We start from the raw sequence: 27699 nt of genomic DNA, 5'->3' as shown, positions 1-27699 counted from the left end.
ATAGAACATCCTGATTGGTTCTGCGGCAGAGGCGGTGGTTCTGTGGACCGCTAGCTCTGCGAGCGGAACACGTGTTATCTCCTGCTAGTAGTTTAAGGGTCCTGGCGGTACGGAGTGTTGTAATCTACGGGTGAGTGTCTCTTTTCCTTAATGAGAGAGTGTGAGTCGCACCACTTCCTTGCTTGCATTTCCGTCTTACTCCCACCTTGTTATTTCCTGATTTCCTGTTGGTCGAGGCTTCCGCCCGCTCAGAGTCCCCTCAGTGAGATTGCCGGACACATACATCTTAGAGAGAAAGGGGCCTCTTTTCTCCCGGTCCCTGTCCGAGGGTGAGCTGCTCAGCCGGAAGTTTTTCTAAATTTACCAGGTACTTGAGAAGGCATAAAAACAGTAAGGTCTAAAGCTCCAGGGATGGCTAACGGGACTAAGAGAAAACTGAACCTCAAAAGCCAAGCCTGGATGTTGTGAAGAACAGTTCACTGAAGGTGTATGTACTTTCAAGGCGGGGCAGAAATTTAGAACTGGAGACTTGGACCCAGCTACTTGTTGGCAATTGAGTTTACTGCTTACAAAAATGGAACTGTATCTGTTATGCCCAGATCACGGAGCCCCCCCCCCCCCCGCAAAGCCAACCAGGAGACTGAGTCCTGTATGTAAAAACAAAGAGCCTTTATTCTCACACAAGTTTGCAAACTCGGTCTCTCCGTGTGTCCAACGTATTGCAGTGATCGGAGAGCCCCAAGCTCAGTAGTTAAAGTTGGGTTTTTATAGTGGTAAGGGGTGAGGGATTTTTAACGTTTAGACCCCTGCCTGATATTCTGACATTTGTCTAGCAGTGTCTTGGTGAAAAGCAATGGGTATGTTCCAGTAGATGCTGGAACTTTAGGAATTCTTTGGATGGTCTGTTCCTGGGTGGTGCCTGGGTAGATTTAGTTTGTGGTCTTTATCGGAACCAGGTATTGCCTCAGGGTAAGCTACTGAGACTCAGACCGCTATAGAGCTTGTCATGGCTGGGTCCTATAGTACCTACACCCTGGGAGTATGATAATGATTGAAAAATCGGTGTATGCAAACATTGTACCAGGAAATGTAAACCAAACTTTAAATTGGAAATATGCTAAGGAAGGCCGTGCCCCCATAGTCCTAGCTCCTGTCCTCTAACTTGAGTATGGACGGAAAGAAGGTGGCTGAACAGGTTGTGTTACATGGAGACCTTACTCTGTCACAACAGTAGATCATTTGGAAGAGTTAGTTTCATGTCTGTTCTTTGGGAGAGGTGCCCATTTTTTCCTGAAAGAAATGCAGAGTTCAGAGAGGTGACCATAATATAGTATGTGTCTATTTAGAAAGGCTGTAGAGCAGTGTGGTTCTCAACCTTCCTAATGCTGAGACCCTTTACACAGTTCCCCATGTTGTGATGACCCCCAATTATCAAATTATTTTTGTTGCTACTTCGTAACTAATTTTGTAACTTCAATGAATCGTAATGTAAAATCTGTGTTTTCTGATGGTCTTAGGCAACCCCTGTGAAAGAGTCATTTATGCCCTCCCCCCCCCCCCCCCCCCCGCAAGGGGTCACAACCCACAGGTTGAGATCCATTGCTATAGAGACTGGGATAATGGATTAGAGGTGGAGGAGGGAGATAGGAAAAAGCAATAACACTGTAGCAAAATGGGTAATATCGCAGTTAAGATGGAAACATTTCATGTGCTGCTTGACAAATTGAGTTTCTCCTAAGCCACCGGCCTATGTTATGGTCTCTAAAAGTAGACTTCTGTAGTTTCAGGACCATCTCTGGTAACCGCCTTCGTCAGTGTTCTATTGCTGTGAAGAGACACCATAACCAAAGCAACTTTTACAAAAGAAAGCCTTTAGTTGGGGGCTTGCCTACAGTTTGAGAGTTTTAGACCTAGCAGGAAGCATGTTGGCGTGCAGGCAGACGCTGCAGCAGTAGCTGAGAGCTGCATCTTCATCTGTAGGCTTGGGCTTTTGGAACCTCAGAGCACACCCCCAGTGACGTACTTCCTCCAACCAGACCCCGCCTCATTCCCAATCCTTCCAGAAAGGAAGCATTCAAATATGTGAGCCTATAGGGGCCATTCTTATTCAAACCATGACAGTGTCTTTGTTAACATCACTTTACTAATTTATAGGATGCAGGAGAGTATAGGCTCTGTTGTATTTGGTATGAGGGTTAATGCAGTTAATGTATAAAGCACAACAGTAAATACCCAATAAATGTAGCTACTGCCGTTGTTAGGCCTTTCGATGGATGATATTAGTCTAGCTTTGTTGTGATCAATAACATTCAGACTTGCTTGATCATCATTTGCATTTCCTTTTCCGAGACAGTGTCTCATTATGTATCCCTGTCTGGCCTGAAACTCGCAGAGATTTGCTAACCTCTCTGTCTCTCAGGTGCTGGGATTAAAGACAGTGCCACCACTTTCTGCTGGATATTTTTTTCCTTTTCTTTTTTAAAGAGTTACTTTTATTTTCTATATGTGACTATTTTTGCCTGCACGCATGTATGTGCATCACAAGCATGCATGGCACCCTCAAATGACAAAAGGAAACCCAGCTGGAACTGCATTAACAGGCTTATGAGCGGCATTGGGTGCTAGGGACCAGACCTGGGTCCTCTGCACAGATAGCAAGTGCTCCTAACCACTGAACCGATGCCCCAGCCCCGCATTTCCTATTTTTGATATGCTTTTTTTTTAACCTTCATGGGATAATTGAAATTTTCTTTAAACTTCTTGATTCCTTTCAAACACCTTTGCATATTGTATATTCTGTCATTCGTTTCCTTAATGACTATTTCCAGACTTAACACGTGTACCTAATAAAGTTTAGAATTGTCAGTATATTTCTCCCCCTACCAAATAGTGTAAGAATTTTGAAGTATTTAGAATATTATAGCATCCATCATTTGTGAGTCAGCGCAGTACATCGTGTTGTTCAGAAGTTCTTCGTAGTTTGTTTCTGTATGTATGAGAAGATGGAGGAACTATTCCCCCGCCCCCCAGAGTCTGATCATCTGGGCTTGCTGCATTCAGTTACCAAATTTGGGACATCTTTCCATAAAGACAATCTATCCAAGAGGTGTTTAAAAATTCTTTCTCTCCCGACAGATGCGGGAGAATGGCACTAGCAGTGTTAGGGCAGGATGTTGTCAGTTTCCCCTACAGGCTCAGGGTTCCTCCTAAAGACCTCCAAAAGCTGTATCTGTGGGAGTGAGAGGGAAAAGACAAAACCGGCACAGAAGAGATTCACCGAGAGTGCAGAGGGAGGGGATGGTGATGAAAGCCAGTAGAACCGTTTGGTGTCATGGAGACATTGGTCTGCATCGTGAACTTTGCGTGGGTTAGTGATTATGTCACTCCCAAGTTGTGTTTTAAAAACTATACCCTGTGGTTGCTGGAGGCTGTTGTGTAGGTACAGCTTTCTTATGGCTACAATGGGCCAGAGAAATCCTGTGATTTATGCATGGGAGCTCTTACTTCTCAGCAGCTGCCATAGCCCGGTCATTGGTACATTATTTAAGACAAACAAAAAAAGGTCAAAAATCATAACCTATATACGACAGTGCATATTTATTATGTCTATATTGTATGCATTAATTCATAATAAAGACTTGTATATAAAAATGTTACAAAAGTCAATCTCTGCATCTAAGAACTGGTGGCTGTCTTCAGAGGGCCAGTGTTTTAAACTGCATCTCAATGCCATATAGGTTTACCCAGATGAGGGGGAGGTGATGTGGGAGGAGCCTTGCTGGTAAGCCACAGCCACATGGCGATATCCAGATTAATTTTTTAAAAAGGGTTAATTTAAGATGTAAGAACTAGCCAATAAAAAGAGCTAATAGGCCAAGCAGTGATTTACTTAATACAGTTTCTGTGTGGTTATTTCGAGTCTGAGTGGCCTCCAACTACAGGGAGGGTCCAGGTGAAAATTTGCAACAATAAAGTGTTCTGAATGTATAGCAATCGTATGAATGTGTAGCAATCATGAATTTAAAACACCAAGCAAATAATCCAAGGTGTGTCTGGTGGCACTCACCTGTATTGCAGTCTGGGGCTTCACTGCAGCCTTGGTCCAGCTAGACTGTATGTATCGCTGCACCATGTGACTCCCCCCCTCCAAAAAAACCCCAAAACTGTACTGAACACCTCAGCTGAGGTTCAAGACTGTTGTGTCTTTTATACAAAGCTTTCTGCCCTTATAGGAAAAGCATTTATGATTATAAAATCAAAATTTTAATCAACTCTGAAAAATATTCAAGGTGCATCGTTTTTAATGTCAAATATTAAGCCAACCTTTAATTCTTTATTAAAAAAATAAACAAGTACATTCATTTCATTAGGATGCCGATTTGTGTTAACCTGCTTCTGTTTGTGTGTACACATGCAGGTGGAGGCCTGGGGCTGGCATCGGGAGTCCTCATCCTTCTACCTTATTCACAGAGGCGGGCTCTCAGCCAGACCTAGAGCTCACTAGTACAGCTGGTTTCTTCTGTAGCTTTCTTTCTATAGCTTGCTCTGGGGATTCCCTTTCTCTGCCTTCTGAGGCTGGAATTCAAGGTAGGCTGTCATACCCACCTGGCATTTACATGGGTTCTGGGAATCAAAACTCTTGTCCTCCCACTCAACACAAGTGCTTTAACCATTGAGCCATCTCCCCAGTCCCTTCGTCTTTAATAAATGGTAAAATTAGATTTGTACCAGGGATGTATATTTTCTTTATGGCTTGTTATCAGTGAATTTTTTTGTGCTTATTTCATGTCCATAGGTTTTATGACCATTTGACAAAAAGAGGCTGTGAATAGAGACTGTGAGCAGCTGTCCTCCATGTTACCCAGGGCTTGCTGCGCGGCTCTGCCTGAGAGTGAACGAAGCTGCGTTCTCTTCAGTCCCAGCAGGTTGGGAAGGGTGATGGAAAGTGCACTCAGGATTGAGTTAGTTATGCTCCAGGCTCTCCTGGCAAATGATGGGGCCTCTCAGACCATGCTCACTCTTCCCTCTTATGGATCTGGGCTTTCCCCGGGGGATGACTGAGTCAGGGCTTCCAGGTTTAATGCCTCTGCACTCTTTAAAAACAGTGGCTGGTCTGACCTTGGAGAATGAGCTGCTTTATATTGAGAGAATTTGTGATAGTTGCCCTTATGAATATATTTGTTACTTATTTTAGTTCTCTTTGTAGCCAGTATTATATTTAGCTTCCTGTTTGAGCCTTCTGTAGGGCAAAAGCACTTACTGACCCATTTTTCCTTTATCTGATTTTGTTTAGTCTCCAATTTTAAAAATTGCTTTTGGAGTTACTGACTTGCTTTGTTCTTAAAAAAAAAAAATCACTAAGTTTTGCATTAGATTAAGTTTTCTGTGCATTTTGGCTTGGGATTAGAACCAAATTTCCAGCTATTTCTGCAATGGATCTATGCATGCCTTTGGCATTTGGTTCTATGTATTTGTACAAAGCAACCTCCTTTAATTCTAGTTTATTTATTTATTATGTGCACAGTGTTTTGTCTACATGTACGCCTACAGGCTAGAAGAGGGCACCAGACCTCATTACAGATGGTTGTGAACCATCATGTGGGTGCTGGGAATTGAACTCAGGACCTCCAGATGAGCAGTCAGTGCTCTTAACCACTGAGCCATCTCTCCAGCCCTAATTCTAATTTCTATACACGAGTGAAGAACCTGTGACACTTGTCTTTCTGTGTCTTATTTTATATAACAATGATCCCATTTCCTTGAAGGTGACGTTACATAGTTTTCCCTTGTGGTCGATAATAATTCTTTGTCCATTCTTAAGCTTTACTTTTTACACACTAATTCAGATATTGCTCTGTGAAGGCTCTTACTACCTTTCTCTGAATTTAGTTTAAAAATACAGCTCGTGTACATTTAAACTCTTTACATCCCTTAAACAGCTCAAACAAGACATTTTCTGAAGGGGAAGAACAGCAGGCTCTGGTTTCTAGAACTTTCTTAACCAGCTCCTTACGGAAGCTGCTTCTTTTCTCAGGTGTTCACTGCTCTCGGCTTTGCTACAGCATGGCTTCCAAGCGCTGCTGGTTTACAGTAGTTACGCATGTAAAAGAGTTGAAGCCAATAAGTGAGGAATAGAATTCCGGTGTAAAATTTTCTAGATTAAAGTCTTATTGGCCTATAGTTAGGTTTTTTTCTTATAATGTTGCAGGATTTTCACCATTTAATCATTTAAATAACTATCAACAAGGTTTTTGCTTTTGAAAAGAAGCTTTTATACTATTCACTGTTAAAATAATTAATTTTCCCTTAACATTTACTCCTAATAGCTATAATTTTGTGATGTAACTAATTTAAGTGTTTATTGATAGATGAGAAACTAGATGGAGTTAAGGTAACTAAACATGAAGTTGAGATTGAGTTTAGGAAAATTAGAAAATGTTTTCTAGCCTTTCTTTTTAAAGTAATATTTTAAGTCTTTGAGAATTTCGTACAGTATATCTTAATCATATTCATAGACCTTCCCCTTCTCCCCCTCCCAGGTTCCTTCTTCCTCTCCTCCCCCACTTTTTGTCTTTTCTCCACCTTAGTTTTTAAGGCAGGGTCTTTCTCTGAATATAGAATTCACTGTTTGTCTAGGCTGGCCGGCCAATGAGCTCCAAGCCTCTGCCAGTCCTCCTTGTTTGGCCGCACCTCCATCCTATCTGCAGCTCTAGGGTTATGGGTCCTCGCTGATGTGCCTGGCTTTTACAGAGGTCCTGGGGATCTGAACTCAGGTCTTCATGCTACGTGGCAAGCATTTGGTGTATAAAGTATCTTTCCAACCCCCTTATAACAGTAATTTTTATGTTTATTCATTTGTGTCAACTTGAAATGATGTTCTGGTCAAAGGAAATTGACTTTTTACAAATATTTGTGTTATGTTTTATAATTTATGATTTATATGAAGTTTTGTTAGAATATACATAAGATAGTTATTCTGGTGTCTAATATTCTTATGACTGTAATATTTAAATATAAGAACTTAGTTCTTAAATCATAATATTTGTGTTTCTGAATTCTTTTTTTGCCTAATGTAACTGCTTGTTTGTTTGATCATGTGTTTGTGTATATGGAGGGTGGAGTGGGTGGGGTACATATGTGCATACTAATGGAGGTCAGAGGACAATGTCTAGTGTCTTCATGCCTGGACCACAGTTTTTTGAGTCAGGCTTTCTCATTGGTCTGGGTCTACAGATTAGGCTAGGCTGGCCACCTAGCCCACGGGCATCTGTTTGTCTCTACCTCCTCAGACCTAGGATTACAAGCATGTACCCTATTCACAGGCCCAGCCTTTTAAAAATGTCGATGTGGTGATTCAACTCAGGTCCTTGTACTTGCAAGGCAATCCCTTTACCTACTGAGCTATCTCTCCAGCTCTGTTGGGTTGTCTTAAGCAATGATTGTCTGGAAGTAATGCTTTAGAAGATAGGCTCTGTTTATGACAGCGGTTTCTGTCCCGCCTGGTCCTGTAGCCGTTAAGTCCCCGAAAAACACACAAGAGGCCTACATTAATTATAAACCGGTTGGCCTATTAGCTCAGACGTCTTATTAACTCTTACATCCTACATCAACCCATAATTCTTCTCTGTGTTAGCCACGTGGCTTGGCACCTTTTATCAACGAGGCGTTCTTATTTTGCTTCCTCTGTCTGGATGACGACTGCAGACTGAGTCTTTCCTCTTCCCAGAATTCTCTTGTCTGGTTGCCTATACTTCCTACCTGGCCACTGGCCAATCAGCATTTTATTAAACCAGTACAACTGGCAAACATTTACAGGGTATAAGACCATTGTCCCACAGCAGAAGTTTATCACATAACTAATAAATCTTTTACTGATAAAGTCTGGGTCAGGGCTAAGGGGATGAATCAGTGTGTGTTTGCTCTACAAGCACGAGGACCTGGGTTTGGGTCCCCAGCACCCATGACATGGCCGTTGTGCACCTGTATGTATCTCCCCACTGGGGTGCTGAACAGGTGGATCCTGGGGAGTTGGGGTTCCTTGCTGGCCTCATACAGTCACATGTACACAACCTTGGCCTGGTCCAACTGACAAGTAGTGATGTAATGTAGTATTTATAAAATGTTGATATGTCCAGTAACATTTAAATTTTAAAAAGTCTGTGCTTGTCTGTGTGTAGGTGCTGTGACACATGTGGAGGTCAAAGGTCAACTGCAGAATAAGTTCTGTTCTTCCCTTTTACAAGGGAAATTAAACATAGGTTGGCAAACTTGGCAGAAAGCTCCTTTATCCACTGAGCCATCTCCCTAGCCCTCCTGTACATCTTAAAAGCTCATAACTTTTCACACTGGGTACTAATTATTTAACAGCATGCTATAAATAATGTTTTCTGTTGTTTTTTTTTTTTTCAAATCCTCTTAGTGTATCTATAGAAGTTAGAAAGAGTATCTGTATTTTTTTTTCTTAAAAAGTTTTACCTTTCCCATTATGAAATCACTCATAGATCACTTATATGCTCAAATAGTTTCTCATCTCGATGTGAATGAACTGGAATACAGTCCCACTATGCAGATAATCCGTTACTTTATGCTGGGCAGTCTATGATGTATATATATTCATTATACTGTTTTGGAATCTTTATTGAACAACGCTATTAGAAGGGAAAAATATTGCTTACTATTTTCTCAAGTTGGAGAAAGAAATGTGGTTCAAATTAGTAAGTAACACATGCTCTAAACGTTGTGATCCTCCCCGGCATGTTTTCAAGGCAGAGTGACCTCATGGGCCATTCTTTGACAATTAACCTTTCTTTTTCTTTTCTTTTGTCTGTTTGGTTTTGGTTTTTCGAGACAGGGTTTCTCTGTAGCTCTGGAGCTAGTCCTGGAACTAGCTCTGTAGACCAGGCTGGCCTCGAATTCACAGAGATCCGCCTGCCTCTGCCTCCTGAGTGCCTGGATTAAAGGAATGCATCACCACCGCCCACCTAATTTCTATTTCAGTCCTTTCATTTGCTTTGTTTTCATCAGCTTCTACAAAAGCACGGGCACATGTGCAAGCACACACACACACACACACACACACACACACACACACACACTCATAGACGGTTAATAAGATGAAGCATGATTAATAAAAACTCCGATAGATATTGGAGTTCAACCTGAAGACCAGAAAAAAAAGCAGCCAGTCACTGGCTCTTACCTCTACCTCAGTCTAAAATGGCGATCCTGCCTCCAGGAGTCTCAAAATGAGACTGAGGCTGAGAGCTGTCTCTTCCCGTTTTGTACTGGGCTTAAAGGCATGCACTGCCCATGCACTATGGCTGCTAGTGTGGCTACTGGGATTAAAGGTGTGTACTTCCACTGCCTAGTCTGTAAGGCTGACCAGCAGGGCTATTTTACTTCCTGATCTTCAGGCAAGCTTTATTTATTAACATACAAATGAAATGTTAATGCATGTCAAAGTGATTGTTATCATTTTGTTATGGGACTTTGGAGAAAGAATCCTGGTCTTTTTTTACACCTTGTCCTGATCCTGATCCCCCCAGAAAGATGTGAGCTGGAGGTAATAGACATGCAGCCATTCATTTATGTGCATATTGCTTTCTTTGCAAAGTACTTAGCCTTTCGATGCCAAGAATTGCCTTCTAAATTTAATGCTATTTTCTTCTCAGAACCTGGAAGAATCCCTAAAGATGAAGCTGAGTCTCATCAAAGTCGTTAATGGCTGTCGTCTAGGAAGAATACAAAACCTGGGCAAAGCGGGGGACTGCACAGTGGACATTCCAGGCTGTCTTCTCTACACCAGGACTGGCTCTGCCCCACACCTGACGCATCACACCCTGCATAATGTCCATGGGGTCCCAGCCATGGTCCAGCTCACACTGTCAACCTTGTGAGTGCTGAACCTAATCATTCAGGTATCCAGCCCTTAGACGCAGCAGAGAGGAAGGTTTCTTTTCTTCTTTTTTCTCACATGCATAATTTATAGATTTTAAAGATGAAATCAGAAAAACTCTTTAATTGAAACTGTTGTATGTCAAGTGATTGAGTTATTGTGTTAATAGTGATTTTAAAAGGACAAGAAAAAGGAAGGAAATCCAGGTGTTCTGAAGCAGTTGTTTTGCTGTGTGTCTTTTGCACCACTGGCAAATTGTATACCTTCATTTTAACTAATGAGCCCAGCCCTGCTGGTTGCACATCTTGAAAAGCGATGTGTTTTGTTGTTGAGGGCGGCATTCACTGTCGTGTGGTTTATTTGGGTGAGAAGGGTTTCTGGTGCTGTGCAGAGAAGCTAAAGAGTGATCCATTTCCATTGCTATGCCATGCCTTTTTCTGTTTTTCTTACAGAGCAGAACATCATGAGGTCTTGGCAGAGTATAAAAAAGGAGTTGGAAGCTTTATAGGTAACGACTATTTAAATTATGTGTATATTTGTGATGTGGCAGTTTGGAGTTTGTTGGTCCTGCTGACTTAACTGTGACTCATACATTTATTTCTTCTTTTTAAATAATTGTCTTTGGGGCATCTAAGAACGAAGCATTGGGGATTGAAGGTTCAATGAGAAACACATGATTCTTACTGCTTTGTAGAGTCAGGGTTATAAACTTATATCATGACAGACCACAGGGGGCATATAACCTGCTCTGGATACATAAGAAAGGGGTCAGAATAAAGAATTCTTGAAGAAGATTAGGGGGTGTCTGGTTGGATTAGGGGCGAACAGGTGTTGCCAGGTCAGGGTGGAAACAGTGGTTACAGTAAACGGGTGGGGCCAACGCTCCAAAGACTAGAGCATAGACCATGGGATACATACACTCCAGAGCTCATGCATGAGCTCATTCATGTGTTCTGATGGGTTAGTGTTACCTTTTGTTCCAGAAGTAGACCTTTATGTGCAGATGTGTGTGCCCATTTATTTAGTTGGAGGAAAACCTTAGTTGTAGCAGCTGTGGAACCAGGTCTTCTGTGGACCACATTCTCCTCAATTGCCCCAACATCTAGGCTTTGTTAAGTAAATGGCTTCTGTGTCCTTGGTCATCCATCTTCACTTTAGAAGGAAACTTCATGATGTCTTGCTCGTTCAGAAGAGGGCATTCTGAAATTTCAATCTCCATAAGCTGAGAACAATTGCAATCACCAGCTTTTGTTTAACTCTGTGAAGCTGTGATTATTTGCCTGTCTAAAACACCTGATGGTCTAATAAAGAGCTGAGTGGCCAACAGTGAAACAGGAGAAAGGATAGGCAGGGCTGGCAGGCAGAGAATAAATAGGAACAATCTGGAAGAAGGAGCAGCAAGAGAATAAGGAGAGAAAAATGTCAGTACCCAGCCAGCCAGCTAGCCAGCCAGCCAGCCAGCCATGGAGTAGGAGTGAAAGTAAGGTGTATAGAAGTAGAGAAAGATAAAAGCCCAGAGACAAAAGATAGATAGGATAATTTAAGATATAAGAGAAGCTTGTTAGAAACAAGCCAAGCAAAGGCTGGGCATTTGTAAGTAAGAATAAGACTTTGTGTGTGATTATTTGGGAGCTGGGTGACAGGCCCCCTAAAAGAGCCAGGAATAAAGAGCAAAAACAATAGCAAGCTTCAAAGTCTCCTGCTCATGGCTAGCATGCACTTGCCAGAGATCATTGTAATGACTGAAATTTAGCAAATAAGGTAGAACACTGCCGGGGCTTTTAACTTTTTAAATTTGTTGTCTTCTCCTTTTTAAAGTGAAATCCTATGGGAAATGTGGAGTACAATATGAATTTAAGTATCTATGGTTTACTAATCATTTTTTGAAATATTTTATGTGTCTGGATGTTTTGTCGGCATGTATGTGTGTGCACCATGTACATGCTTGCTGCCCTTAGAAGTTAGAAGACCGTGTTAGATCCTGGAAACTGAGTTATAGGTGGCTGTTGTATGAGGCTACTTGTGTGTTCCTGGCCACCCAGACTTCCAAAATAACCACACAGAAACTGTATTAATTAATTACTGCTTGGCCAATTACTTAAACATATTGCTAGCTAGCTCTTACATCTATAATTAACCCATCTCCATTTTATATTTTACCATGAGGATCGTGGCCTACCAGGAAGGTTTCAGCATGTCTGTCTCTGTCGGCGGCTTCATGGCTTCCCCCGACTCTGCCTCCTTTCTTCCAACATTCAGTTTAGTTTTCCCTGCTCTGTTCTACCTATCACAGGCCTAAGACAGGTTCTTTATCAACCAGTGGTATTCATAGCACACAGAGGGGAATCCCACATCAGGTGGCTATGCAGCCCAGCACACACAGCTTATTTAATAGGCTAGGCTAGTTCCATCTCACAGGTCTGCTGTCCTTGTCAGAGGTCTCACAGTCCTGGCATCTCCATTGTACTGGGCTCTCCACAAGCGGCACCTTCACCAATGCACCAATGGCTTGGCTTCTCTTCAAGGACTCCAACTGCCCCGTGGTACCAGTCCTGAGCTTCTCTTCCTAACCCTAAAGTCCTGGGGTTTCTACACAGTTGAGCCTTCACCGTCACCAGGAGTCTTTCCTGGGCTCTCATAGTGCCAAGCCTCAGCTGCTCTCCATGACCTCTTCATGCCTTCAAAACCAGTGCCATGTGGGAAAATCTTATAAAGTTGAGGTGCTAGCATAAGCTGCTGTCTTGACCCTCTCTAGACCACTGCACCTCTGATGCTGATCTCTTCTTAATCACTGCCAGTTTTTCAGTTCCCGCTAACCAGCATAGATTGTCCCAGTAAAGCAAAGGTTTCTCTTGAGTGGCTCACACTTCAGCTCCAGCTGATCAGAACCGTAGATTCTCAATTCAAAATGTCATAAGAATGTCCCTGATAGTCTTCGTGGGACTTCACAGACCAGGCCTGCAACTGTCTGCATCGGTCCAGCGTTTTCTCCCAGGCTCCCACAGCTCAGTAAGCTCCAAGCACTCAATAGAACCCAAAGTTCCAAAGTCTTTCTTTCCACAGGGCTGCCCCAAATAACCTGGTCATCACAGTAGTTTCCCCTGAACCGGACACCAATTTCTGTGTTAGTGTTTCTACTGCTCTGATAGAGATATTGTGACCGAAAGCAACTTGGGGTGGGAAGGGTTTATTTAGAGACTTAATGACAAAAACTGAAGCAGAGGCCCCAGACGAGCACTGCTTGCTTGCTTGCTCTGCATGACTCGTTTAGCCTGCTTTAGTATAAAACGCTGGACCACCAGCCCAGGAATGGCGCTGCCACAGTGAGTTGGGTCCTCCAACATCAGTCAGTGATCAGGAAAATGCCCCACAGGCTTGTCCACATTCCAGTGTCATGGAAGCCATTCTCAATTGAATTCCCTCTTCTCATGTATGTCTAGGTTTGTGTCATGTTTGTATTGTGTGAATCTTTACATTTAATTCTTTTGGGCTGGAAGGTCTCAAATAATTTTCTTCCTTTCACAGGCCGTCTGTAAATCCAAGATGAGGTTCCAGCTGTTCGCTGAGATTAGAGTTGCTTCATCTACCAGCGCGTGCTGGCATGCCGGAAAGCGTTTTCCCATAGCACTCTGAACAGTTATTTTTGTGTCTACACAGGCATGCCAGAATCGCTCTTCTACTGCTCCCTGCATGATCCAGTCAGTCCCGGCCCGTCTGGTTATGTAACAAATAAGGTACATTCTCAGCCTGGTCCCCGGGACCCACGGATGCTGCACGATCCCTTCATGCCCTGTTGTGGTCAGGATTTAACCGCGTGTGAGGGTCTAGAAGACTGAGGAGGGCGCTTGAGGGTGAGCTAAGTTGGGCAACGGATCCTCAGCATGTCTGTGCTGGGAACACTGAGAGCAGCGGATCCTCAGCCCACAGCGGTCGCATATCAGAGATCTGCATTACGATTTGTAACAGTAGCAAAGTTATACTTACAAAGTAGCAACAAAAATAATTTTATGGTTGGAGGACACTATTACCATGAGGAACTGTATAAAAGGATTACAGCATTAGGAAGGTTGAGAACCACTGGCTTAGAGAGTAGAAGAGAAGGTCAAGTATCTGCCAAATAGGAAATTGCTGAGATGAGAGTAAATGCAGCCTTTGGATGTGGCGTTGTGCGTGTGATTCCTTCACTCCGGGGAGAGTAGGAGAGTTGCCGATGAGTTATGAAGGTGTACCCTGTAGCGTGGAGCCTACAGTCCTGCTGCTGGTACATCGGGATTGAAAGGCTGGGTCTCTAGTCAAAGGATGTAGTGAGTGAAGAATGGTATCGGAAGCTCTGTTAAAAGTTTCACCTGAGCCAGGCTCTGTTTGCCCCACCCCTTAGGTCAGCATCGGGCAGGGCTCAGTGCTCAGTCACTTCCCCTGATGTATTTTCTTTTTCAAGGCTGGCTTTTGGTGTGGTTTGTTTTTTGTTTATGTTTTCTTTCGGAGACAGGGTTTCTCTGAATCTTAGGCTGTGTATTTACCAGGCTGGCCTTGAACTCACAGAGATCTATTGTGTGATAGTTTGATTGTTTTCTGACACATAAAACTTGCTTAGAGTCAGAGGGTGGAGCCAGCCACTAGCTGACCCTAGCGGTTTGGAGAACTGTAGAGAGAGACAGGATGAGAAACAAGAGGTAGGAAGCAGCTGGTGGCTGTTCATCTGCTTCTCTGATCCTTGAGGTTTTTATCCCGATTTCTGACTCCTGGTTTTTATTGATAAGATTAATTAAATTAATGCTTCAGAGATCTGCCTGCTTCTGCCCTCCAAGTACGGAGGTTAAAGTGTGTTGCCACTACCTCTTGGCATGAATACTGTTTTCAGTTGAGCTTCTGATTTTTAGTTAGAACTTGTTAAAAATGGTATGCTTTATTCGTATAGATATGAATTGTGTCCAGGATATCTAAAGTGAGTGCCTTAGCGGAGGTAGTATTCCCTCGAGGATGCATCCATAGTATCTTAGCGAGACAAGGAGGTAGGAGGAAAGTGTGGTGAATCTCACTCACCTGTCCAGCGTCCTGAGTTGTCACGTCTCTGCAGCTGTTAGGAATCGCCATGTCCAGCTTTACTAGTTCCTTTTTATGTTCATGTTACTCTTGGTAATTCCTCATCTCTCGCTCCACGCAGTCTGTGTCTGTGTGGGGTTTTGGAGGTCGAGTGGAAATGACCGTTTCCAAGTTCATGGCAATTCAGGAGGCCCTTCAGCCGGACTGGTTCCAGTGCCTCTCAGATGGGGAGGCATCTTGTGCAGAAGCAACTTCCATAAAAAGGGCCAGGAAGTCTGTGGACCGGTCCCTTCTGTTCCTGGACAGCTGTTTGCGACTACAGGAAGAGTCTGAGGTGAGGCCACCCGCTAGCCGCTCTGGAAACGCTCACCTCCCTTCCGCATCTTTGCGCCTTAGCTGTTCTCTACCTACTTCCCTGCTCACTTCTTTGTCTCCACCTGTTCCTGTTTTCCTTTGCTGATCCTGGGACGTTCCTCCTCCAGGATTCCATCGTAGGTTCTTTTCACTGTGCCCTGCCTTGTCCCCAAACTGCCTTCCCTTGGTTTCCATTATTTGGTGAACAGTTTTGAAAATGTATATACTGTCAATTTCCTTCTGTTCGCCGTGAGAGTTATAACTCCATACATCCTGGACTGTAGCTGGGTTGTGGCATTAGAATGTTCAGGTCCGGGCAGCTGGACTCCTGGTCTCGTTTCCTCAAGCCTAGTCACCCTCAGTACTTAGCCTTGGCCTACGGCATTCACCAAGTTCCTTGGCCCAGGAGTTTACACTTAAGATTTACTGATGGTGCACATTGCTGGCCGGTTGTCTACTCTCCTTCCTCCCGTCTGTCTAAACGCGCCTCAGTGGTGACATTCTGCCCAGCATCTACTGAATTAGTCAAGGTTTTTTTTTTTTTTTTTTTTTGATTGGGAGACTTTTTTTTTTAATAACTGTTTCTATTTCCTTAGGAGTTATATGTAGTGTTGGGAGTGGCGGGCTGCATTCCTGCCCTGTTCCCGTGGCACCCGACTAGCTTTACCCGAAATAACAACACACAAATTGTATTCTTTTAAACACTGCCTGGCCCATTAATTCCAGCCTCTTATTAGCTAATTCTCACATCTCTTGCTTTAACCCATATCTAATAATCTATGTAACACCACGAGTGGTGTCTTACCGGGAAAGATTCAGCATGTCTGACCTGGTGGCTGGCTTCATCGCATCTCTTTCCCTGAGGAGAGGCATGGCAGTCTGACTAACTTAGGAGAGGCGTGGCATCTGACTGAGCCATCTACCTCACTTCCTTCTTCCTGTTCTGTCTACTCCACCCACCTAAGGGCTGGCCAAGGCAGTTTGTTTATTAGCCAATGAGAATCCTCCATCAGTTATAGGTCTATTTAAATTGTTTATCTGGTCTTAATTTAATTTTGGTATGTGGTATCCAGAAAATTGTCCAATTTTGTAGAGTAACAGGGTTTTGAAGTATGACCTAATGATTCTCTGGATTTCCACAATGTCTGTTATGTCCCCATTTTCATTTCTGATTTTGTTTTGTTTTGTTAATTTGGATATTCTCTGCCTTTTTGTTAGTTTGCACAAGGGTTTGTCTGTCTTGGTGATTTTTCTCAAAGGACTAACTCTTTGTTTTATTGATTCTTTGTATTGTTCTTTGTTTCTATTTTAATTGATTTCTGCCCTCAGTTTGTTTCCTGTTGTCTGCTCCTCCTGGGTGAGTCTGCTTCTTTTTGTTCTAGAGCTTTCAGGTGGCTGCTAACCAGATAGTGTGAGATTTCTCCAGCTTCTTTATGTGGCACTTAGTGCTATGAGCTTCCTTCTTAACACTGCTTTCATAGTGTCCCATAAATTTGGGTATGTTATGCTTTTATTTTTGTTGATTCTGGGAAGTCTTTGATTTCTTTCTTTATTTCTTCCTTGACCCAGTGCTGATTCAATTGAACGTTTTTCAGTTTCCATGAGTTGTTGGGGTTTCTGTCCTTCCCAGTTCCCATAGCCAGTTTGCCCCAAAGAAATTACACAGAGGTCTATATAAGTTATAAACTGATTGGTCCATTAGCTCAGGCTTCTTATTAGCTCTTATAACTTATATTAACCCATTATTCTTATCTATGTTAGCCACATGGCTCAGTACCTTTTTCAGTGGGGCAGGTCACATCCTGGTTCTTCAGTGTCTGGACAGGACTGGGGAAAAAAGGGCTTCCTCCTTCCCAGAATTCTCCTGTTCTCACTGCCTCGCCTCTACTTCCTGTCTGGTTGTCCCGCCTAAACTTCCTGCCTGGCTACTGGCCAAACAGCGTTTATTTAAAACATAATTGACAGAATACAGAATTGTCCCGCACCACACAAGTTTGTAGGCTTTCTGCAGTTAATGTTGCTGTTGAATTCTAACTTTAAGCCTTGGTGATCCAATAAAATACAGGGGATTATTTTCTATTTGTTGAGATTTGCTTTGTGACCGACTCTGTGGTTAATTTTAGAGACGGTTCCATGAAGTGTTGTATATTCTTTTGTGTTTGGGCAAAGTGGTCTATAGATGTCTGTTAAGTCCATTTGAGTCATAACGTCCATTAGATCCCTTATTTCTCTGTTAATTTTCTGTCTGGCAGGATCTTATTTTCTCCATCTGTGGTGACTGGAAGTTTTGCTGGCTGTAGTAGTCTGGAATGGCATCTGTGGTCTCTTAGTGTCTGCAAGACATCTCTCTGGCTTTCAGTCTCCATTGAGAAGTCGGGTCTAATTCTGATGGGTCTGTGTTTATATGTTACTTGGCATTTTTCCTTTATAGCTCTTAGTATTCTTTCTTTATTCTGCATGTTTAGTATTTTGATTATTCTGTGGCGAGGGGACTTTTTTGTCGTTGTTCAGTCTATTTGGTGTTCTGTAAGCTTCTTGTATCTTTATAGGCATGTCCTTTAGGTTGGGAAAGTTTTCTCCTATGATTTGTTGAATATATTTTCTGTGTCTTTGAGCTGGAATTTGTCTCCTTCTTCTATCCCTATTATTAGGTTTGTTCTTTTCATGGTGTCCCAGGTTTATGTTAATAATTTGTTGAATTTAACATTTTCTCTCGCCTATGAATCTGTTTTCTCTATTGTATCTTCAACCCTGAGTTCCTCTCTTCCACTTGTATTCTGTTGGTTATGCTTGCATCTCTAGGTCCTGTTCTCTTACTCAGATTTTCCATTTCCAGAATTCCCTCGGTTTGTGTTTTCTTTATTGCCTCTATTCAAATTTCAAGTCTTGAACTGCTTCCGTCACCTGTTTGTTTTTTTTGTTTGTTTGTTTTCTGGGTTTTTTTTTTGCTTTTTTAAGGGATTTGCCGATTTCAATTTTTTTTTGTCTTTTCCTCCACTTCTTTAAGGGAATTTTTCACTTCCTTTTTAAGGGCCTTTATCATCTCATAAAACTATTTTTAAGGTCGTTTCCTGCTTCATCTGCATTGGGATATTCAGGTCCTGCTGTTATAGAAGCGCTAGGTTCTGATGGTGCCCTGTTGCTCTTGATGTTGTTGAATGTATTCTTACACTGCTGTTTACCCATCTGGGTTTGGGATGATTATAAATACGGTTGTTGATTCTTGTGATGTCTTTATTGGATGGGTCTTTTGTTCTTTTTTTTTTTTTCTTTTTTCTTTTTTTGGTTTTTTAAGACAGGGTTTCTCTGCAGCTTTTTTAGAGCCTGTCCTGGAACTAGCTCTTGTAGACCAGACTGGCCTCGAACTCACAGAGATCCGCCTGCCTCTGCCTCCCGAGTGCTGGGATTAAAGGCGTGTATTGTGTGTTTCCTTTATTGTCTTTTTACTGAATGGCCGTGGGTTGTGGTAATTGGCTAAATGTCCGATTGAGTAGGGTTGTTTCAGCTGAGGTTTGTGAGGGTTTGGATGCCTAGTTATAGCATATATTTCAGTTCTTCTGGCTAGTGTGGGCTTTACTTGTGCCTATGGGGTCTGTTCTTCCAACTGGTGTGGGTTTTGCCTGTGCCTGTTCTATCTGGTGTGGGTGGCGCATGTGCCAATAGGGTCTGCTGATGTTGCTGGAGAGGGCTGTTTGCAGGAAGACTGCTTTTCTTCAATTGATATGGGTGGTACTTATGCCTTTAGGGGCTGCTGATCTTGGTGGGTGTTGGGACTAATGAGTCCTGGCCTTCAGCTGCTCTTCCCTGCTAGAACTTTCTAATTGAAGTTACTAGAAGCTGTGCCTATCTTAGAGGATCAGAGGATGGGATTTTCACCTGTTGGCCATTGACTGTATTGTATTTAAGCCTCCATGGTGCTATTAAAGGGGGCTTTGGTATCAGTTTTCAAAGGTCTGTGTGTCGTCTGTCTCTGCGTGTGTATTCTCAACCTCCAGCCCCTTGCCCAAAGCTCGTGAGCTGGGGTTTAGCGCATAGAGCGCAGACCAGGCCCCCCCCCCGCAGTGCACAGCAGGTGGGGGGTGATTGGCCAGGGGGAGGATGATGGGCTCGGTGGGCAGCGGAGTGGGTTTTATAGGTTATAGTGTCCAATGGGTGGCGGCAGTGGTGAAGCGGCCTTCCCACAGGACTCTTAGCTGTTGCCTGGCTGCTAGGCAAAACCTCTTTTTACACTGTGTTCTTTAGAGCCCTAAAGGTTCTTAGGGTGCACATCTATAGGACCTTCAAAGACCTTTTCTTCTGTCTGTTGGACTTCGATGAAAAGTTTTGCAAACAGGTCTTGGGTATTTGTAATGGTTAAAGGCGTTCAATTCTTTCTTCTCATCAGGTCCTTCAGAAAAGTGTGATCATTGGAGTGATCGAAGGTGGAGACGTGATGGAAGAGAGGTTGAGGTCTGCACGAGAGACAGCCAAGCGGCCCGTGGGGGGCTTCCTTCTGGACGGCTTTCAAGGGAATCCAGCAGTCACAGAAACCAGGCTGCACTTGCTGTCGTCAGTCACCGCAGAGCTGCCAGAGGACAAACCAAGGCCAGTGCTGGGTTGGGATGCAGGCCAACCTCGTGAGAGGTGGCAGGGGTGCTGGTGACGGTGTGAGCGGTCTACACAGGGTGCTTTCCTCCCTTGGTTCTTCCTGTCTTATTCTCGGCCAGCTGCGCGCAGTTTCCATTGAGGCTGCTCTCCTGATTTCTCAATGTAGAGGGGAGAATTGGCACGAGAGGAGTTTCATTCTCATAACCGAGGACAAATGTGTCTCTCATTCTGTGTCCTCTCATCCTTGAGGCAAATGCAGACACTCCTTTTAATTTGTTGTGACATGGTACCTGGAGACAACTGTAAAGTCATGTGCCATTCTCATTTAAATCAAGGCATGTTGAAGTCCGCGGTGCTTAGTCGCCTGAGGATATGCTCTGTTAGTAAGGACCTTCAAGAAGTTTCTGCTTTTGTGACAAGCAGTGAGTGGTGGCGGTCTGTTTTTTGAATTAATGAAGTTCGTAGGGTTGGTTCTGCAGTGGTAACAGAGATGAGAGGCTAGTCTGGATTTCAGAGCAGCTGATGCCATACTAGTACCTAAATTTTCTTAATGTATTTATTTTTACTTCTGTGGAATCCTGTGTAGTCCAGGCTGGCCTCAGACTTGCTACATATCTTCTGACCTTTGCCTCCCGAGTGCTGGGATTACAGATGTGTGCCATTGCTCTGGTGCTGGGGATGGAGCCTAGAGCTTAGCCAAGCACTTGACCAGCTGAGCTATAGCCTGCATTTTCTTGCTTTATTAAATACACAGAAGCCAAAACAAAAAACCGTAGGTGACCCTAAAGGTCATGACATTGGATGAAATAAAGCAAGCCCAGAAAGAGGGCGCCTGTGTGTGACCTCACTCTTGTGGGGTCTGAAAATGTCCCTCTCCTTGAAGTTGAGCTAGAATGGCCCTGAGGGGCGAGCAGGAGCAAGGAGGTGGGGAAGGTGCTGCTCAAAGGTTGTGTACTTCCAGCTAAATTAGAGGAGTAAATGCCGTGGGTTTGTTGTATAGTCTGATGATAATATTTATTGAAAACTGAGCAGAATGGGAATTAAGTATTGTCACCAAAAAAAAAAAAAAAACGGTAATTTTATGAGATTTGTTATTTGGCTAGATTGACCCATTTCATGATGTCTACAAATTCCAAAATACATTGTTTGTGAAAAATACATACAATTTTATATGCCATTTTAAAAAGTTTTTTGTTTAGTCTTGTATCCTTAATGTAAATATTCTTGCCTTTTAACCAGTGATATATTGGGAAATTTGGCTCTGAGATGCTATTTAATTTTCAAGGGCTATTAAACAGGACGTGTGTAATCTTAGTACTTTTTGAGAGCCAAATATAATTGCGTGCCTGCATCTTAGAGACAGCTTAGTGACTCATACCTGTGTACTTGGGTGTGAAGATTCCCTAGAATAGGTTCTCGCAGCCATCGTGTGCATACACAGACACACACACATGCACGCATGCACACATTCACGTTCAGGCACACACACATGCACCAGTTTTTAACATCACCCCCTTCCCTGTACAGATGAATAGCTCAGCATGAGCTTTTCTAGTCATTTTCTGGACTTTTTTGTGCTAAGTGTTCACAGATGTCTCTTTCTGAATTTGAAAGCTGGGATTGTTTTTCTGTAAGTGTGTAAAATGCCAGCTTCAGTTGGAGTGGAGTTGTAAAGCCTCACAGGACTGGAAGGAGGCTGTAGTCAGGAAAGCTGGCATACACAGAAGGGTTCTGCTTGCGTAGTATTACATAAACGCATTGTCAAAACCCTTCTAAGAAATCAGAGTTTGAAAGCTTTTCTGCTCTGATTCATGGAGAGGGCTGTGGGCAGAAAAACAAACTTTAACAAGAGGAGTAGTTGCAGCTAGCCAGTCCTGATCTCACGCTTCTCCGAGCCTTGCCTTCCTGTCCAAAGCCTCTTAAAAATTATTCATGCTCCCAAACTGCCTTAGCTCTTCCCTTGGAAGATACCATTTCATTTCCCAGTGCGGACTTTTCATTAGCAAAGAAAATACGAAGAAAGTCTTCGATCCTGGAGCGAGTGCTGAAATTCTTAGAACAAGAGGAGCTGTTAAATGAATCTGTAAAATACACTCAAAAATGGAGAAATAAAGCAAATTATATTCTTTTAAAAGTATCTATGCAGTGTTTAGATGGGGTGTAAAGTTCAGTCTGTGGCCAGGGAGGTGGACCAGAAAGACGGGAATGGAGTTAGAAATGATACTGTTTGCTTTTCCACTGCCTCCTTGGGCCTCATGATGGTTCCGTGGAGCTCTTTCTAATTAAGAGCCAGAGAAGAGGGTGTAAAGGAACTGCCTAAAGCAACACAGCCATTAAATAGCCGGTGGAACTGGGTGTCAGCACATGTCCCTGCCACCCTGAGCTTGAGTTTGGCTGCTGTTTTTCATACGCCCCGTTGATGTGGTAGCATTCTCTGATTTCTTCGTGGCCATTGACTTACGTCGCTGTCCCCACTGTCTTTCCAGGCTCATCTGTGGAGTCAGCCGGCCCGACGAAGTGCTCGAGTGTATTGAAAGAGGAGTGGACCTGTTTGAGAGTTTTTTCCCATATCAAGTGACTGAGCGGGGTTGTGCCCTGACTTTCACCTTTGATTGCCAGCTGAATCCTGAAGAGACAGGTGGGTCTTCGACGTTCGCCTCACTCTTAGCTTGCAGTTTCTCCCATTCCCAAGTCACAAATATGTACACGTAGCACCAGCCTTTCATAAAGGTCCATCTTGATTTTTTTTTTCCTTTTGTTCCCTGGGATATTGGCACCTAGGGCAAGGCACTTAATACTATACATGTAGATCATCAATATAGATGTGACTTTTGTGGTGAGCAAAAACAAGACCTCCTTTGTTCACAGCTCGGAAAAAAAAATTCATAGTAAATCGTAATGAAAATCTAAGAAAAGGAAACCTTTGAGCAGCTTAGTAAAAGTTAATTTATTTATTTATTTTTTTTTATCCACAAAAGATTTCTTGTCTCCCTCTTGCAAGCCCCATGCAATTAACTGCCAGGGATCTCACTGTCACTGGCTCCTCGTGTCACCTTTGCTTTTGTGAGATCTGAAAGCTGCTTCTGCTCATATTACTTTGAAGTGCTGCCATTTTCTTTTATTGTTATTTCAAAGTCAAGACAAGCAATTTCAGATCCTGACGCACATGGTAGGGAAGAGGACCCACCCGGTCACAGGCCATGGGCTGCTCCCTTGCAGCCTGTCTTCAGGGATGAGTGGCCTGCACAGCCCCCTCCGGCTTGTCGGGGAGGCTTTCTTTTCTCCCTCTTACTTTATTTTCAACCCTTTAATCCTATTTGTGTCTGCGTGTACTATAAAATCTGTGGAATTGTACCAAGCAAGGAGTTCAAAGAAAGTTGCCAGCTCTTCCCCTAAGTGACAAGGGTTTTCCAAAATGGCAGAGCTTTATTGTGTCCCATCTCAGCACACAGTTTGTGTGCACACAATGTCAGAGCTTTATTGTGTCCCATCTCAGCACACAGTTTGTGTGAACAATCCCATAGCATTTTTGTGCTCCGTGCTCCTGTTGGTTTACTAAAATTATTCTAGAACCATCTGGCTGTCTGGACCCTCACAAGTTGCTTTCATTACTTTCCTGCTTACCTCTTCTCTACTTCCTGTGTTGGAGCGAGCTGGATTTCTGTTGAGTAGCTGGTCTTTCTCTTGAAGTTGAAGGACATGTTCCTCCATTAAGCAAGGAGCTCAAGGGTACTGTGGGTTCCTTGGAAGGCCAGAGGCCCAGACAGAAGACGTAAACTAAAGCCGTGTGCTACGTTAATTTGCTTGGACTGTGTGCTGTCACAAATCCATCGTGATAAGTCATAGGGATACCCCACACACACCGTTTTTCTCTTTAAAATCATTCCTTTATGACAAGATTATATATCACATACTTGGATCCATGATTAGCTTGGACTTTGCAGATCTTCTCAGTTGTCTTGATGGTGTAGATAATAGTCTTTGGCCATCCAGGAATGTACTGCTATTTGTCTTTTCTTAGGTGATTCTAAGAATGGAGTTATAGGGTCAAAGGTTGTAAAATTATAACTAGATTAAAATTTTTCCAGTGTGCACTTCTTATCTGATCGTTCAAGACTTTTTATTGGTTTCCCTTCAGTGTTGCAGCAAAATGGAATCCAAGAAGAAATAAAATGCTTGGATCAAATAAAGAAAATTGAAGCAGCTGGGTGCAACCAAGAAATGACATCATTTGAAATTAATCTGAAAGAGAAAAGGTAAGATTTTTTGAAGTTTAGGTTTTGATTTCTGACTTTTTAATTTCAGTCAGTCTTAAGTTTATGTAACTGTTCCCTTTTCAGTTTATGACTTCGTAAAATATTTATAGTTGGACATTACTTAGGCCTTCTCAAATACGGTTCCAGAAAACCTTTTTTCCTCTGCAGATGATTTTGGGTACTTTGTCTTGTCAGAACACTAAGCTAGATAACTATTGCTTTAGAAAAGCTGTCTGAAAGAGGCTGAATCCATTGCTTGATTTTTTTTTTCTTATTCTGATTGCTTTAAGTAACAGCAGAGCAAAATAAGGATCGCAGAGTCAGACACGGTGTAGCTTGTACATTGGAAAGAGCTCAAGTCCCCTTGACTATATACAGGTTCTAAATCAGCTATCAATGAAGAATGAACTGACTGGGGTCATGGTGGGTTCAACCCACCTCTAATCTAGCACGTTGGAAGAGGCAGATATGGAGCTCTAAGTTTGAGACCAGCCTTGATCTGTTGAGCAGATTCTGGGCCAGCTGGAGCTACGTAAGAAATCTTGTCTTAAAAACAAAAGGAATGAATTGAGATTGAGTTGTCTTGTAACTTTACATTTGACCAAAAGTGGTAGTCGCCAGCGTCAGAACGTGGTTTCTCTGTGAGCATAGCACTGGTGTGTTTGGTTTATATATGAAGATGTTTTAGGAGCTCTGACTTTACATGGTTATCTAATAACCGTATAGACCTGAGAATTTATGAACGATTGTAAAATTCGTACTTCCTGTTTATATCCTATTTCTTGATTGGGGGTCTGAAGTGATAACATCTCTTTCTTTTAATATTTTCTTTAAAGTAGCCAAGACTATTGTCTTCTTTCATATAAATGTTAGGGTGATATATATGCTTATTCTCGGGGCTAGGTTAATATATGTGCTTATTCTCGGGGCTAGGTTAATATATGTGCTTGTTCTCGGTGCTAGCTTAATATATGTGCTTATTCTCAGTGCTAGGGTAAAGTTTTGGGGACAGATACCTACTACTGCATTTGATTATATTATCTTGGAAAATTCATGTACCTTAGTAAGGCGATGAAAGGTAACACAAGTATAATATTTAGTGTTACCTAAGTATAATATTTAGGTAACACAAGTGTAATATCAGGGTTAGATCCTTTTTGCTGTATTAGCTCCTTTAATAACCTCACAGTTCAGGAGGTGGACTGTTAGTATCTTTGGCTAATGAATGAGAAACAGGTGCATAGCTGGATAGTAAGCAGCATGCCCAGACTCAAGCCCTCCTAAATACGCAGCAGTCGTCAACATCTATAAAAGGGTAGTCAGAATGGCCATTGCCAAGAGAAGATGCAGAGACTGGCTAAAGCGGCAGATGTGTGGTGTCTGCTGACACTAGTGCTCCTGAGTGGAAGAAGAGAGTCCTCTGCCTGAGCACCACGTGCCTTTGCGCTGGCTCTGGTGATGCTTGTGGTGGGTGAGTGACCATTGAGACTTCTTCCATTAGCCATCTCTCCAGTGGAGTAAGTAGCCTGGGTTGTAGATTTCCTTTTTTTTTTTTTTTTTTTTTGTTCGTTTGTTTTTTAGAGACACATTTTCTCTGTGTATCCCTGGCTGCCCAGACCTTAGTTGTCAGTTTTAGTCTCTTCACTTCTGGATTCTTTGTCTTTCTCAGGTACCAGGAAGACTTCAGCCCGCTCGTGAGCGGGTGCTCCTGTTACTGCTGTAAGAATCACACTCGCGCATACATCCACCATCTGCTGGTGACCAATGAGCTCCTGGCCGGTGTCCTGCTCATGATGCACAACTTTGAACACTACTTCAGATTTTTCTGCTCCATCCGGGAAGCACTGAAAAGTGACACTCTGGCACAGTTGAAAGAACTCATCCGCAGACAAATGTCTTGAGAATGGGAAAAGAGAGTAAAGAATCCAAGACCTGAGCTTTCAGTGTTGATGGCGGGTATGAAGAGCACCTGCCTTGGACTGCCCATGGCGATGCAAAGTCCTCAATGGACCAGAGTGATATGAACCATGACTTTAAAACTTTCTAGGCTTATTCCATGAGTAGATAGAGATTCGTTCAGTTGAAGACAAAGCATTAGATGTGAGAGAGTTTTGAAAGGATGTTGAGGGTCTAAGAACTGCTGAGATGGGTGAGGGAGAGGACTTGAGTAGCTTGTCATATGGAGGCACAGCTGGGGCCTGGAGAAAAAACCTGACTGATTTCAAACAGGGGGGTTTGTTTGTTTCTCCTCATGCTCTCAGGGACTTTTGGGCAAATGCAGACACGGTTTTAGGGAGAATCTCTAGAATCTTCTTTTTAGAGTTCAATTTAACTTCAGCATGTTTTGATTTAGTAAAGCAGAATGTCTCCTCCAGGGTCAACTTTTCCTTGTTAAAAAACATGGCAAGACATTCTGGTTGTAAATCATCAGAGTCAAACAATCCAGGCAGACTTTGTCTTGAACATGATCTCCGTATGGAATTCTTCATGACTTTGAGGACCAGCACTGGTTTCAAAAACATTGAAAGTAGCCTTCGTTCTGCATGTAGCTTAGGTATTTCTGAGGAAATGGAAGGATATCACGAAAGGAATTTTCCAGATCCAGTCCTGTCCGTCTCTGGAGAAGCTGTAATTTGAATTCTTACTGTGATCCTTGACCATACCCCCTCCAGAATTCAGCAGAGTACACAGAGCCTCTCTTCTTGTTCTCAGTTGACTGTTTCACATTGACTTTCTAGTCTTCTCTCCCAGAGTGATTTCTCCTACAGATGGGACCAGTTTTGCTTAGTCCTCCTCCTGGACAACAATGATGCTCATTTCCAAATACTTGCTCTTTTTCCCAGATGAAATCTTTCCTTAGGCTGGTGATGTGGTGTTCAAACCCCTGGGCCCAAGGCGTGCTGGGTGGGAGGTGGCCGGCGTTTTTTTTTTTTTTTTTTTTTTTTGCATCAGGAAGTTTGTTCTGTGGTTTGCAGAGTTGGTGGTTGACATCTGTAGGACCTGAGTCTCGTCCTTCCTGGGTTCTCTTGATTCTATAGTTTTGTTGGTATCATGATTGGGTATTTTTGTTTGTTTGCTTGCTGTTTGTTGTTGTGTGTGTGTGCTTTTCTATATTTATCAGTTTTTCTATGGAATACTCAAAACATGTATATACATGTAATTTTTATAAAAATAACAATTTAAAATCTTTTTTTGAAGGTACAAGAAATGTATTTCTTATATTTTATTGGCTTCAATTTATAATGGGTATTACTGAACATTGTATATAACAATTATGTAGTTAATTGTATTTATGTCTTAGAAACTCAACTTTGTTCTTCCATTTAGTGGTATGATGACTTCTCATGAATGCAAAGGATACTATGGAGACAGTTTGTGTTCTCAATGATCTCTATTGAATGTATTTTGTACTTGTTTATGTGTTTGTATTCTTGGTCAATACCAAACCCATTATTGAAGGATTACTAGTAAATATCCAAGAATCCATATAAATTTATGAGTTTTATTTATGCCCAAAACACTGAAAATTCTGTTAAACATTGTTCAGGTCCCTGGGTCTTTTTC

At 42.6% G+C, this 27699-nt stretch overlaps 1 protein-coding gene and 1 non-coding gene across 6 annotated transcripts; both read left to right on the top strand.

Annotated features, from left to right (window-relative positions):
• The first annotated feature begins 12 nt into the window (after positions 1-12).
• On the top strand, positions 13-27699 carry Qtrt2 (queuine tRNA-ribosyltransferase accessory subunit 2). 5 transcript variants are annotated; one of them, XM_038345342.1, is made up of 10 exons: positions 50-130; positions 4418-4587; positions 9672-9892; positions 10348-10403; positions 13553-13629; positions 15060-15272; positions 19677-19876; positions 22366-22517; positions 24018-24135; positions 25805-27699. In XM_038345342.1, the coding sequence occupies exons 3-10, from the start codon at positions 9693-9695 to the stop codon at positions 26034-26036; spliced, it is 1248 nt and encodes a 415-aa protein (XP_038201270.1). In that variant the 5' UTR covers positions 50-130; positions 4418-4587; positions 9672-9692; the 3' UTR covers positions 26037-27699. The 5 variants fall into 5 exon arrangements, with proteins under 5 accessions (XP_038201269.1, XP_038201270.1, XP_038201272.1 ...); XM_038345341.1 differs by lacking the exon at positions 4418-4587 and having other exon boundaries at positions 13-130; XM_038345344.1 differs by lacking the exons at positions 50-130; positions 4418-4587 and adding an exon at positions 255-367.
• Positions 3410-3542, top strand: LOC119825840. The gene has a single exon (XR_005287305.1). It is a non-coding gene; the product is annotated as a small nucleolar RNA SNORA84 (small nucleolar RNA).

This window comes from Arvicola amphibius, chromosome 10 (assembly GCF_903992535.2).
Source record: "Arvicola amphibius chromosome 10, mArvAmp1.2, whole genome shotgun sequence".
Lineage (NCBI taxonomy): Eukaryota > Metazoa > Chordata > Mammalia > Rodentia > Cricetidae > Arvicola > Arvicola amphibius.
The sequence above is the reverse complement of the archived record's forward strand: the minus strand, read 5'-3'. Positions and strand labels throughout refer to the sequence as shown.

Coding starts and splice junctions, on each gene's coding strand:
- Qtrt2 (XM_038345341.1), top strand. CDS start 9,693: ATGAAGCTGAGTCTCATCAAAGTCGTTAATGGCTGTCGTCTAGGAAGA. Junction 19,877..22,365: donor CTGCCAGAGGACAAACCAAG/GCCAGTGCTGGG, acceptor CTGTCTTTCCAG/GCTCATCTGTGGAGTCAGCC. Junction 24,136..25,804: donor ATTAATCTGAAAGAGAAAAG/GTAAGATTTTTT, acceptor TGTCTTTCTCAG/GTACCAGGAAGACTTCAGCC.